The sequence below is a fragment of the Miscanthus floridulus genome, chromosome 4, assembly GCF_019320115.1.
Source record: "Miscanthus floridulus cultivar M001 chromosome 4, ASM1932011v1, whole genome shotgun sequence".
In the NCBI taxonomy this organism is placed as follows: domain Eukaryota; kingdom Viridiplantae; phylum Streptophyta; class Magnoliopsida; order Poales; family Poaceae; genus Miscanthus; species Miscanthus floridulus.
Genome location: NC_089583.1, coordinates 113,423,131 through 113,437,200, shown reverse-complemented (window position 1 = coordinate 113,437,200; position 14,070 = coordinate 113,423,131). Strand labels below are relative to the sequence as shown.

The 14,070-nt window shown below is 51.6% G+C and overlaps 1 protein-coding gene and 1 pseudogene across 1 annotated transcript; one reads left to right on the top strand and one right to left on the bottom strand.

The window, feature by feature from the left end:
• Positions 1-807: 807 nt before the first annotated feature.
• LOC136552688 (glutathione S-transferase T3-like) lies at positions 808-2,243 on the top strand (annotated as a pseudogene).
• LOC136552687 (protein ALP1-like) lies at positions 2,141-3,462 on the bottom strand. The gene is made up of 2 exons (XM_066544251.1): positions 3,362-3,462; positions 2,141-3,282 (listed from the first exon to the last, which is right to left on the bottom strand). The coding sequence occupies exons 1-2, from the start codon at positions 3,454-3,456 to the stop codon at positions 2,241-2,243; spliced, it is 1,137 nt and encodes a 378-aa protein (XP_066400348.1). The 5' UTR covers positions 3,457-3,462; the 3' UTR covers positions 2,141-2,240.
• Positions 3,463-14,070: the final 10,608 nt, after the last annotated feature.

The following is a 14,070-nucleotide window of genomic DNA, read 5'->3' as shown; positions in this document are numbered from 1 at the left end:
ACTTACAATCAAAGTGTGTCAGTTCAATTTGCTAAATCTGAAGGCTACGCAAATGAATAGAGACAAATGGCAATCAACAAAAATACAAAATGAGTCACTAAGAGCATCTCCAATGGTTTGCCATTTGCACTTGCTATCCTTGGTTATTTGGCAAAAACTACAAATTTGTTTCTCCAGTGGTTTGCTAAAACACTTGCCAAATTATGAGGAGTTGCTATCCAGGGGTGAGACACGCGCAAATTTGCGCGCAGTCCTCGACTTGCCATCGCGCGAGGAAGCCCGCGCCGCCCCTTCTCCCGCGCAGCCTCGGAAAATTCCGAACTCCATCCCGCGCGTCTCAATTATCGTCGCTCGTCATATAAATCGCCGCGCCGTTCGGTCTCCTCGCCGATGAGATCGAGTCGTCCCTCGTGCCGCGGTGGTCATTCGCCGCCCCGTCCTCTGCCTCCATCGTCGTCCGCGCGGCGTCCGTCTGTCGTTGTACCGCAGCCGTCCTCTCCGCCGCCCGTCGTCCTGAGGTATGTCGTGCCGTATGAGAAGGCCAGTTGAAGTGCGATCGTCTTGTGCAGTACGCGGATCGCTCCTTTATTGTCTGTGCAGGTTCTCTGTGCCACGCGTATAGACTAGGTTCTTTTGTGCGTCTTTCCATCTGATCTCGTTGTTCGAAACGATGACCAATCATTCATTGCCATGAAAGTTGTAATATGCAAGCTGTTGTTTATAATTTTTTTTAATTGCAGCAAGCTGTTGTTCAGGCTGCTATCCATCATTATGTTCAAGCTGCTGTTGTTTTTGTCAATTTGTAGAGCCTACTGTCCTTTTATTATTTTGTTCGGAATCATGAATAAATAACAAAACTGTAGCCAATCATTCGTTGCCATGAAACAGTAGTGTGCAAGTTATTATTATCGCAGCAAGCTGTTGTTTATAATTTTTTTAATTGCAGGAAGCCATGAAAAACTGTTGTTTATAATTTTTTTATTGTATGTTTTGTAGAGTTATGGAGATGCAAGGAGGAGATGCAAGTTTCTTGTCGGACATTCTTCTCAATGGAGGAGATGGTACCGTTGCTGGTTTGGACGAGTTGAGCATTGGACTCACTCAAGACACTCAAGGTCAGGACAAAGTGCAAGCTATCAAGAATACAAAGGGAACGAAGAGGACCAAAAATTTTCATTGGAAGGAGGATGAAATTATATGCTCAGGCTGGCTGAATGTAAGCAAAGATCCCATTGTTGGTGCCAATCAATCTCGTTCATCTTTTTGGGGTAGAGTTCATGCTTTTTTTGAGAAGCACAAGAAAAGTACAGCTGTGAGGACTGAGAGTTCCATCATGCATAGGTGGCTGACAATTCAGTACCAAGTAAACAAGTTTTGTGCATGCTATGAAGCAATTCTACGAAGGAATCAAAGTGGGTTCACTATTGAAGACAAGGTACAAAATCATGTGGTGTTTTATTAGTTGTGATTATTTGTGAATGACATATACACTGACAATTTCTTGTACAGATTAACGAAGCAAAGAAGTTGTATATTGAATGGGACAAGGACAACAAATCATTTGGCCTTCTACATTGCTACACCATATTGAAGGGAGAAGACAAGTGGAAAGCGAAGATGATAGAACTGGCCGAGATTGAGAAAGAGAAGCAAGCCAACAAGAAGAAACAGAAGCCTTCGAGTAAGGTGTCAAGGCCGAGAGATGATGAAGTCAATAGTGAGGATCATGTCATACAAGTTGATTCTGAGTCTCCGGAACCAAGGAAAAGGTCAGAAGGAATAAAAAAGGCAAAAGAAAATTTGAGGCGTGGAGGTGGCGAGGCTTGCATGGAGGCTTTGGGAAAGATGATGGAGGAGAAGAAAGCCTTGGATATGCAAAAGGAGAAGGCCAAAGAGGAGAGGTTCATGGCTACATTAGAGTTAGAGAAGGCGACATTTGAGCTAGAGAAGAAACGGGCGGCAACCGAAGAAAAAAAAGCAGAAGCCGAAGAAAAAAAAAGCAAAAGCGAAGCTAATGAAGGAAGAGAAAGAAATTATGTTAGCGGACATGTCCTCCCTCAATCCGATCCAGCGTGAATGGCTTGCGAAGATGCAACAGCAGATTGTCGAGAGGATGCGCGAAAATTAAGTTTAGTTCAAGTTCGGGTTATATCAATTTTAGTTAAAGTTCTTGTTTAGTTCCAATTATTCCACTTAATTAAAACAAGCTGATATGAAGCAAAAATAAAACGAAATAATATCTAATATAAATCTGGATGATGGTTCCACAAGTGCTCGATGAGGTCTTCTTTCAGCTGATCATGTGTTTCCTTGTTTCTGATCTTCCGGTGCGCATCAATGTATTCATCAAGTGTTCGAGTAGCTCGTCCATGAGCAGGTTCAACATTATTTCCACCATAATCAAAACGCTCGTTAGGGTCGACCACGAATCCTTCATCTTCCACAATCATGTTATGCATGATCACACAAGCTCTCATAATCGGAGATATTGTATCTTTGTCCCAAATGTGAACGGGACCTCGAACAATAGCAAACCTAGCTTGAAGAACCCCAAAAGCTCTTTCGACCATTTTCCTAGCTGCTTCTTGCGCTTTGGCAAAATATTGCCTCTTGTTCCCTTGAGGAAGACTGATCGACTTGACTAAAGTAGCCCATGTGGGGTATATGCCATCAGCTAGGTAGTAGCCCATTGTGTAATCATGGCCGTTAATGGAGTAGTTAACTTGTGGAGCTCTACCTTCTGCCAAGTTATCAAACAAAGGTGACCTATGCAGAACATTGATGTCATTATGAGACCCGGGCATTCCAAAGAAGGCATGCCATATCCAAAGGTCGTTCGAAGCAACTGCCTCCAAAATGATGGTGGGCTGCTCCACATGCCCCTTGTACTGACCCTGCTTATCGTACGGACAGTTCTTCCAAGCCCAATGCATACAATCGATAGAACCTAACATGCCGGGAAAACCTTTTTGCTCACCGATTGCAAGTAAGCGTGTTGTGTCCGCCTCAGTGGGATATCTGAGATACTGTTCTCCAAAGATTTCATCCACTGCAACAACAAACCTCCGTAGGCTCTCAAATGCAGTACTTTCGCCAATGCGAATGTACTCATCTGTGGCATCAGCGGGAACCCCATAGGTGATCATACGCATTGCAGCAGTGATTTTTTGGAAGCAACTCAACCCAAGTACATTTGCCGCGTCCCTTTTCTGCACAAAGTAATCATCGTGTGCTTCAACGGCGTTCATTATGCATAGGAAAAGCTCCCTAGACATCCTGTACCTGGAAAAAAATAAATTTACAAACTCCAGTAATATTTAAACACAGATAACAAGTCAATCCGGAGTGAAAGAACACCAACCTTCGACGGAATAATTCAGGGCCATATGTTGGATTCACTGCCAAATAATCTTGAAACATCCTCTCATGGCCGCCTTTTCTGTCACGGTAAATCATTCTACGACCTAGGACAGAGCCACCCGTGTTTTTTTTCATTGGCAAAAGTATCAACAATTGCAGCAGTCCCTAATATCTAACAATCCTCATCATCGGATGATGAATCATCCAATTGCGTTCGAAGAAGGGATCTCTTCCTAGACATGATTCCTGAACGACAAATATATCCTAAATCAAAACCCCCAATTCACAATAACTGAAAATAAGAACTAGGTTGCTGCAATAAACAAATCATAACTAAAACTCTCCATAATTCGTTGATGCAATATTATTTTTTGGCTACATTTTTTTTCATACGCTAACATCTGAAAAAAAAAATTAAAAACAGTAACCTGAACATATTGATTGGAATCTGAACATGTAGACAGCAGCCTGAACAAACTCAATGTAATTTTTGAAAAAATCAAACTCAATGTATTCATCTAGGCATATTCATGATACTGAACAAATACGGAGGAGGCTGGGAACAAATAACTTGAATGAGATGCTGGGAACGAGATGCTACGAACCAACTTGGAGAACTCTGGGAACGAGATACTGACCTGCGTACGATGGAGACACGGCGGAATCAAAGATCGGCACAGCACGGCGGCCAGGAGATGGAGACCACGGCGCAGCACCACGTCCAGGAGATGGAGACCGGCGTAGGATGGCGGCCAGCAGATGGAGATCGCCGCGATGAAGCAGCGACGCACGACGGCCACGAGATCTCGGCACCGAGCATATGAAGAGACACGGGCGCGGTCCAGGCCGAGCGTCGCGACAGTTGAACGGTTGAAGGATGTGGGCCTCCTTTTCTATTTTACCAAGCCTAAATGCCAAACCATTGGAGATACAAGATTATTTCACTTGCCATTTGTTTTAGCCACTTGCCAAAACCCAAGATTTGGCAAGTGCAATTTGGCAAACCATTGGAGATGCTCTAACTACTACAGAATATACTGGAAACGAAATTTACACGACTCAGACGAGGAGATAATATTATTATTAATCCTTTTTAAATTAATATTTTAAAAATAATCTACTCTAAAAATGTTTAGAAAAAGTAGCAGTCAAATTGTAATATATGTCCAAAGTCATCTAAAATAGAGCATTCCCCATACAAGCAGCTGAAGATTTACGTACGGGTACGAACATCTCAAAAGACTATAAACCAAACTCAACAGGGCAATACGCATGATGAGGTTGACGAATACAGTTGAGTTCCATAATACCTTGGTGCATGACTGAAAAGCTAGCCGGAACAACAATATGCCAACACGCAACAAAAGTTGTATCCGTTGAGATGGGGGAGCCAGCAGGAGGAGTGCCGGCCGCTCACGACTCACGAGAACGAGAGGCCAGATCCACGGAGCTTCTCTTCCATGACGGCGTCCAGACGTCCGGGAATTTTTTTAATTTTAACATTTTTTATAAACTAATTCTAAATCTAACATGGTCTGTTTTTTATTTTTAAAACTAATACTTTTGGCCGCGTCTATTGCCATGGCGCGGCCAGCATGGTGGCGCGGTAGGGGCTGACGTGGCGACGACTGGACCGGCTGACCGTTGACGTGGTGAGGCCTGCCGCGCCACCGATCTTGGCGCGGTAGTGCCGCGCCCTGATCCGTGGCGCGGCAGAGCAGTATAAAAACCCCGCGGCCAGTCCCGCCTGCCCGAGCAGCCTGCCAGCCCGCCCTCGTCCCGCCCAGCCCTCCGTTGCCGCCTCCCTCCCTTTCCTTCCATTCTCCGGCCGCCTCCCTCCCTCCTCGTCATTGTTCAAGGTAATGGTGTACTTTTTATTTTTGTTTGAATAGTGGATAGGAATATTATGAATGGGAGTTAAGGTTAGGAGAAAAATTATGTTTAAGAATTGTGGGTTACGGTTTGAAGGTTAATTATTTAGTTAGAAGTTTATTTACCATGTATATTTTTGTTGCTATAAGTGTTGGTTATATTATTTAAGTTACAATGCAAATGATTATATTTTACACTAATTTGCGTTGTTTTGATTGATGTTTAATTTGAACTGTTTTATTAGATGGAAGACATGTTTCGGGAGCAGTTGTGGCGAAAACGGGGTCATCCTAGAGAATTATACCTCGATGAGTCTAGCAAAGATGCCACCGTCCCTCCTGAATTCCCTGTCCCTAACTGTGACTGTGGTCGTCCGGCCGACGTGTTTCAATCGAGACATCCCGACACAGCGGCTCGTTGCTTCTACACATACAGTCGTTTTATTGTAAGTAATTGTTTTCGTATGTTTTTTTTTATTTGTATTACTAGGTTAATAAGATTTTGTTGGAATGAGAGGTGCGTTTTCTTTCAGTGGATCGACGGTGCAGACAAGTTTGACCCCAGGTATCTCCTTTTCGACGATTGGTGGAGTGGACGACATCCACGAGAGCAATTCGAGCGGTGGGTTCCACCTCCCCCTAACCCCCTCCAATGACGGCTAAGAAGAAGCACTTAGCCGCAGTTAGACGACTCGAGAAACCTCCTCTGTGCAATTGCAGAGATCGAGCTATGATAAACCCTGAGAATACGTTAAAGTTTGTGTGTCCAAACAAGCATGAAGTAAGTGCAAAATGTATGTGTTGAAATGTTGAGCTATATGTGTTCATGTAATAATGACACTTTATTTAGTTGTTTTCAATGGCGAAGTGTCGTTTCAAAGAGTGGTTGTATGGTCCTAAGAACCAATGACCTGAAGAACCTCCAAAGACAAAGCAAAAGAAGAAAGAAATGTTAATTTACAAAGCACCTCCAGTCAAGTGCGAATGTGGTGTTAAATCCAACTACGGTCTAGTCCCTTCGGAGCTTGGAATAGGCCATTATTGCAGCCATATGGTTGACTATGATGAGGTTGATTATTTTTGTGGTAACCATGAAATCATATTTTGTTTCATTTGCTAAGACATATATGATATATTTTTTCGTTTGAACAGAGCTGTCGGTGTTTCGTACAAGCACCGGCAAGTAAATTTATAGTAATGCGCGTTAGGCTCGGATGGTGCGCTAAAGGACACAGGATTTATACTGGTTCGGGCGGAACGTCCCTACGTCCAGTTTGTTGCTGCTTGTGTTATTAGCACCGTGAACGGTCTGTAGTAAGGGATACAAACTGCCGAGAGAGGGACTGGTCCCAAGTCTCTGATCGAAGGATTGAAAGATGGTCGAGAGCTTCGTAGCTGCTCGTGTGTATGAGTGCGTTCTATTGTTCGGTCCTATTTTTTTCCGTCCCCTCGATGGAGGATGTGCATCCCCTTTTATAGATGAAGGGGCTGGCTTTACAAGGGTGAAGGACTCCAGGATGCGTATTCTACTTAGTCTTGTGGCTTACGTCTATCCGATCAGGTCCTCCATCCTGATGAGTGCGAAGGAAGATAAGTGCTTACGATATTGTCGATGTCTCTGTAGGATGTCAGGCTAGTCACAGAACGCTGCCCTGCGCAGGGTATGGGCTGTAGTACGGTGGTTTTGACTTATGAGCCTCTCCCAGCCCCGCTCCGTGCGCCTTCTGGTTCCCATGATTCCTTGTTGGGAGAGTTCGGGGTCGGGGTCCGGTGTGGCACCGTGGCCAAGGCCTTCCGACTGGGAGGACCTGAGGGGTCGGGAAGCGGGCGCCGCTCCCTCGGGTCCACAGCGTGGTGACGGAATACCCGTCGTCCGTGGAGATAGCAAATCCGTTCTTGGAGCGTAGCGGTTGTCGTATATCTTTGTTGGGTTCCGTGTCCCAGAGCTGAAGGCGGCGCCTACAACTCTACAGGGTGAGGCGTACACACCTGTAATACCTTTTGGGCTCTGCGGCGCCCGGAAGGGTCTAAAGCATCAGTCCTGTCGTTCCCTGGCAGTCCTTTTCCTGCCAGGGCGCAGGGTATGGTCGTTGGAGTCATGGTTGACCCGAATGTCTTGTCTCGTCCTGTACCCATCATTATGAGGGATAGATATCGATCAGGGCGAGGCTCGTTCTGGGCCGTCGGGTGAGGCGGAGATCAATCCCTATTTCTTGGGCGAGACTAACCCTATCCCTCTGGGATCGGGCGAGGCGGAATCCATCCCTTAGCCCTCGGGCGAGACCGAGCCCGCCCTATAAGCGTCGGGCGAGACGGAGTTTGGCTTTGAGCCTTTGGGCGAGACAGGGTTACCCCACAAAGGCGTCGGGTGAGGCCGACCCTGCCCCTCCGGGATCGGGCGAGACGGAACTCATCCCTTAGCCCTCGGGCGAGACCGAGCCCGCCCTCGAGGGGTCGGGCGAGACGGAGTTTATCCCTCGGCCCTCGGGCGAGACCGAGCCCGCCCTATAAGCGTCGGGTGAGGCGGAACCGAACTCCTGTTACTCGAACAAGGGATGACATGACGCCTTTATGCGTCCGGAAGTTTTTCACGTTTGGTGGTTATCGGTTCCGCCTTCTGGGGTACCCCGGTATTAGGTCCCCGACAGTAGCCCCCGAGACTCTAGGTGATTCGGGTAGAACCGCCTGGAGGGTGTTTTTGATTTTGCCGAAGCTAATTTGCCGGAGGGTGCGCGCGAGCGCACCCGATGGGTGTAGCCCCCGAGCCCCCGGGTGACTCGAGTTGAGTCGCCCGGGGGGTTGTATCGGCCCCTTCGTGGGTAAGGCTGAAGGACCTAGTTTTTCTTCATCCGGGTGTTTTTCCGAGTGGGTCGTGTCGTCCCGTTCGCTGGGGATTGAATTGGAGCTGTCATAACTGGTGCTTCTGCCCTTGTAGGCAGATCGTTCGTGGATTCCTTTTTAGTTGGGCCGGTCGGCGAGTGTCTGGGCCCTTGGTGGTCCAAAGAAAGAAGAACAGGCCTTTGTGGCTGGCGCTTCCCTGGTGGGTAGAGAGTCCGGTTTCACTTGGGGAAGGCGAACCGTCCGCCGAGATTTTTGGGGTGAGAGGATAGGAACTGCGGGCGCGTGTCCCGCGACGTGACGCGGTGGCGCGCGTGGCAGGCCCGGAGATCGAGGCGGACGGTTGCCCTTCTCGCATCCGTCGCCCCCTATAAAACCACGGGGTTCGCCCCCAGGATCCCGTATTTCGCTCCCCTTCCTTTGCGTTCTGAAACATCCGCCGCTAATCTTTCCAGCCTCTCGCGCCCGCATCGCTTCCGTCGACCGGCCTGCGTTCGTGCTCCAGCCGCCGTTAAGCTCGCGCCTGCCCTTCCCCCCTACTGCCTCAATGGAGTTGTGGGGCAGATCAAGCATCACCTCCCGGCGTCTGGAGGGCCTCGTCCGCCGTGGCCTTCTCCGCCCACTGTCTGCCGTCCAGGAGTGGTTGCTTCCTGGCGACGAGGGTGAGCCGGTACCGCCTGAAGGGTATGTCGTCTCTTTTGCCCTCTTCCATGAGCGGGGTTCGGGGTTCCCGCGCATAGATTCCTTCGGGGGCTATTAGATTACTATGAGGTAGAGCTGCAGCATCTGACTCCCAATGGGATACAGCATATGGCAGCGTTTGTTGCCCTGTGCGAGGGTTTCCTGGGGATCGATCCCCACTTTGATCTGTGGCGGTATTTCTTTAGCGTTAGTCTGTCGAAGAGGAAGATTGGGGGGACAGAAGTGAACGCGCCGATGGGGTGTGCCAGCATTCATCTGCGCCATACCCGGTCGAAGGGTTACCCGTACATGCGTCTGGCTACATCCAACAAGGGATGGCATTCGCAGTGGTTTTATGTTAGGGATGATGCGAGTGCCCCCCTACCGAAGTACACCGGACGTCTTATTGTGGATGCTCCGGCGTCATGGGGCTGGGGCGTCCAGGCTAAAGACAAGAAGCACATCTCCGACCTTCTCTCCGCCCTCCATGCCCTGAAGGGTCGGGGTGTAAAGGGGTCGGGGATTATCGGTGCCTACCACGCGAGGAGGGTGGCGCCACTGATGGCGCGTGTGCTTCCCCTGCATCGGATGATGCCAGGGATATCGTTCGAGGGGACGGTGCTCGTTGACGAGGCGTTCCCTTATTCGGAAGTGGCGCAGCGTGTCAAGGAGGCGACGGAGCCGACGAAGGATTCTGCCGGCATGGTCCTCGACATCGTGTATCCGGTGCCCGGGCATCCCCCAATGCGGCCGGAGCCTGGGTTCTTCGAATTCGTAAGCCCTCTTCTCCTGTACTCTTTTCTTTCTCCTGAATCTCCCTTTTTTAATACTTGCTTTTGTGATGTTGGGGCTAGCCGAGGGGGCTAGTCTTCAAGGATAGTCCGGCTCCACTGCCGAAGGACAGGGCTGTGGCGGCGGCGAATCGACTCGCGGCCGAGCGGGACAAGAAAGCAAAGGAAGAGATGAAGAAGGCGAAACGACTGAAGCAGGAGGCACGGGATCGGGGAGAGGACGTGAGCAGTGAGGATGACGACGATGATGATGATGACGACAACGACGACGAGGTAGCCGTCGACGTGGATTGGGGCGTCCTGGAGGATGAGGAAACGCTGACAAGTGGCCACCCACCCGTGCAGGGGCCCTTCGCTTTTCACGCAGAGGGAAGTGAATCAATGAGGTCAGTGGAGGCCGGCGAGTCCGCCGCTTCGCACGGCGTGCCGGCCGAGGATCGATGGATGGGGGACGCCGGGCTTGCTGTCGCCGACCCTGAGGCGATCGTGGAGAGGGGTGGTACTGGAGCCGCGCCCGGCTTTGGTGCCGCGCCTCGTGAGGTGATGGAGGGGAGCAGCTCCGGTGCTGCGCCCCGTGAGACGAGGGAGGGGGACGGCTCCGGTGCCGCGCCCGACAAGACGATGGAGGGGAGCGACTCCGGCGCCGCGCCCGACGAAACGAACCCCCCTGCCCCGGAGCAGGGGGCAGGCATGAAACGGTCCCGTCCGGACGAATCAGGGCAGGGGTCTGGGGATCCGTCCCCAAAACGCTTCCGCCGGCCGAGGACGTCAACGTAAGCTCTTGACTCCTCTGTTTTCTTCTTCTCTTTTTTTTTATTTTGACTTATCGGTTATTACCTTTGTGTAGGTTCTTGCGGACGGGTCACCCCCTGGGGCTGGCGCCCAAGAAGAGTCTCGCCCTTCAAGTGGGACAGACGGCGTCGCCTGGGGTCACCCCTGTTTCGGGCAGGGGTGGTGCCGACGTTGGGGCCGCGTTGGCCGAACCGACGGCGTCCATGGTGGCTCCCACGCCCGCGGAGGCTACTGAGCGAGCGGCTTCTTCCGTGGCGGGCGTGGAAGAGTCGGCCGAGGACCGCATACCGCCGGTGAAGGTGATCGTGACTGCGCGAGCCAGGATCAGCCGGGCGCGGTCGTGGTGGCACCCGAGGGCGTGGTGCAATCCGCGCCGCCAGGTGCCCATGTGGATCCGCCCGTGGCGCCCGAAGCGGTCCAGATGGAGGAGGGTCCAGCCGGAGGGTCCTTGAGTGCGGCGGTGGTGCCGCACAGGGTCAGAAGGGAGCCGCCACCGGCCCCTTTGTCGGGAGGAAGCCGCTCCCCTGCGCGGGGGGAGCCGCCGCTCCAATGGATGGCCGCTCAGGACCCGTCGTCGGCTCTTTTCTCGCTCGATGATCATTCCGAGAGCATGGAGCGGGAGGGTCTTGACGTCGGGATCTCGACCATGCTGAACGCCCTGGACCAGGCCAGAGGGGCCCTCCGTGAAATCGTTATCCCTACCACTCAGGTATTTTCTGGGCTTTCTTCTTTCTTCGTATGTTTATGTGTTCTCGCATTTCTGATATCAGTCTTCTTCGTCTTCAGATTCTTGTTGCTCGTAGCCGGAAAAAATCCCTATTCCTCCGTGAGCAGAAGGCGGAGCGGGATCGCCTCTCCGAGGAGGCCCGGCTGCGAGCAAACATGGCCGCCCAGCTTGCTATCGTTCAGGAGCGGGAGGCCCAGGCGCGTCAGGATGCGGAGGAGGCGCACAGGATGTTCGAGGACCTGTCGGCGAGGTCCAAGCTGGATGGAGAGGAGATTGCCAGGCTCCAAAAAGAGCGAGACGAGCTGTTGCAGAGGAATACCGCGGCCAATGAGAAGGCCAGCGAAGTTCTGAAGGAGCTGGAGATGGAGCGGGACCTCCGGCGGAAGGCCGAGAGTAGGGCCACAGCCCTCCAGCAGAAGGTGGACGAGGACGTCGAGGTGGTCCGCTCTCTCCGGGCGGAGCTTGGTGACGCGGTGGAAGGAAGGTTGAGTGCTGAGAACGTCGCCACCAAGCTGGAGAAAGAGGCTGCCTATACGCGAAGGGCCCTTCAGGCTGAGAGCGATGAGCACGATCGTCTACAAGCCGCGGTCGGGGTGGTCCTCAACGCCCTGAATGTGACGGAGCCGGTGGAGACCGGCCCGCTCGCAGCTCGTGTCGGAGGTATCACGGCTCGGGTGGGTCAACTTGAGGAGAGTGCCTTTCACGCCGGGATTACCCAGGCCTTCACCAGTCGCCCACGCCCATTATGAGAAGGAAATAAACCTGAGGGTGATGAGCGAAGGCTTTCCGTCCACCTACGAGGATGAAGAGCTGGAGGAAATGGAGAAGATGGTCGCTCCCCTTGCGAAGAACCTGGCAGACAATCTGAAAGAAATGGTTCTCCCTTCGCGGGAGTAATTAATCGAACAATTTTGAGAACAGCTTATATGTAATATGTGGACAAGTGTCGGTACTTTTCGAGTCTGGACGCCTTTCGTGCTTTTGCGTCTTAATTTCGTTTTGTTTGATTTTTTTTTGCGATTTGATTTTTTACGGTCTTACCAATATGTTCCCCTGAATTATGCCGCTGATTATAATGCGAGGAGATTGAGGAGGTAGCCGTACCTTAACAGCCCCCGAGTAAGGTCCGACCCTCGCACCTGCTGGGGTCGGGTGTTACTGGAGATCGGAATCGTGGTTTTGGTGACAATGGATGTCGTCGCAATAATCCCCATCCTGTCTTCCAACAGAAATCCCAACTGGGGACTCTATGGGCTCGGCAAGGTGGGGCCTCTGAACCTGTGTCCCTGCATTTGTTTGGCCCGAGCCCCCGAGCCTTGTTAGGGTCTGATAGGGGTCGGCCGTTATTTGCATGTTACCCCGTCCTCGGTTTTCGCAATCGGAGGGGCTGAGTGAACGACACTTGCCTCGACGGCTTGAGTACCGCGCTCAACGAGCTCGCTAACGGGTACGTTCGTGCGGAATCCGGGTCCATCATTTGCTGATGGGGTCGGCAGAGCCCTCTGGTGGCACTCCACAACTTCTTAACCCGCCTCCCGGCAGATGCCTGAGTCGTTCGATAAGCTCAGGGGGCCCGATGGCCTCTCCTCGATGGAGATTCTGTGGGTTTGGCTCGAGGTTAGAATCGAACGAGAGAAGGTCGAGACGTCCCGGTTCGCTTCTGAGCGGGATCGGGCAGGGCCGCTGGGGCTCGTCTTGGTTATCTCTCCCTGGCCCTGTTCGGCATGTGGCGGCCTCGAGCCCTTCGCGGGCCGACCTTCGAACCTCAGCCTATGGTTTCCTATATCGAATGAGGCGACAGCCGTTTCGTGGTGTGACACGAATCGTTGGGATGCAATTTTTTGCATATGAAATGTTTTGAATGCAACATTTAATTGAAAATAAAGGCGGGGTCGGTAATGTTACCTTGGTGATATGAGTGGCGGAAAAGCTCCTACCAGATGGGTTCGGGCCCTGACGTTTGTGACGAGGTTGAAAAAACCTGCGTAAGAATTGATATTCTTTGTTTTCGTGTCTCGGTGACTGATCCGAGCCGTTCGGTTAACTTGGGCAGCCTGACAGCTTCTCCTTTGGGGGAGACTCTGTAGGCGGACCCCTCCGATCCCTTCTTTGAGAAGGCAGACGTCAAAACTAGAGACGCGAGGGGCGTTGAGTAGGATTTTTCTGGTAAATAGAAACACCGTAGCTATCGGGGCGTAGGGTTTGTTAGTTCGTCCAGTTTTACTCAAGGCTTTGTGCCTGTATGTCGCGCTCTTAGTTTCAGACGTACGGAGGGGTCGGGTGAAGAGGATGTCTAGACTGGTAGTCATCCTCGGCAGCCCCCGAGTGATGCTCGCGTCCCTGCTATTTGACGGGGTCGGAATCTTGCGAACGAATTTTAACGCATAAAGTGAGAAAGCTGAGAGGCTTATCTTTCTTTCGGTCGTTCGTTCGTCGTGTCTTCTGGGCCGAACGGTCGACCCAGGAGATCTGAAAGGTCCCGTCGTCGGGTCGTCTGTGGTCCTGCATGGGGAGGCGAAAAGTTGTCTGCCTATGTGGGTGCCTTAATCGCCGCGTCCGGAGCGGGTCAGTGGCGGGCCATACCCAGGCAGTGTTTAGTTTGACCGAAGAGGGACGCCTCGCAGACCGGGGTTCGTCCCGTCACTTCTGGCGCGTCCCCTCAGATATCAATCAGCATTGATTGCATATTAAAAAAGAGGGAAGGGAGAGGGTTTTTCGTCCGACCTTTCGCCTTTCCTCAGTTACAGCGCTTCTTCTTTAAATAGGGAGGGGGAGAGGAGCTCTCCTCCCACCTCCCCTTCTGCCTCCGAGCCGCTATCTCTCCTTCTTCTTCCTTTCCGCCAAACGCGTCCGTGCGTCGCGGTGGTTCCTGAGTGAGGAAGAGTAATGCCAGAGGGAGATAGAGAACTTACGACCTTGCTCGTGAGTCTGGTGCGTGATGTCGAGCCGGAGGTTATCCAACGTAGATAGATGGTGTGCAGCGGCCCTTGGTGAGGAGTCGCTGCTGCTG

Coding starts and splice junctions, on each gene's coding strand:
- LOC136552687 (XM_066544251.1), bottom strand. CDS start 3,456: ATGATTTACCGTGACAGAAAAGGCGGCCATGAGAGGATGTTTCAAGAT. Junction 3,283..3,361: donor CCTGAATTATTCCGTCGAAG/GTTGGTGTTCTT, acceptor ATTTTTTTCCAG/GTACAGGATGTCTAGGGAGC.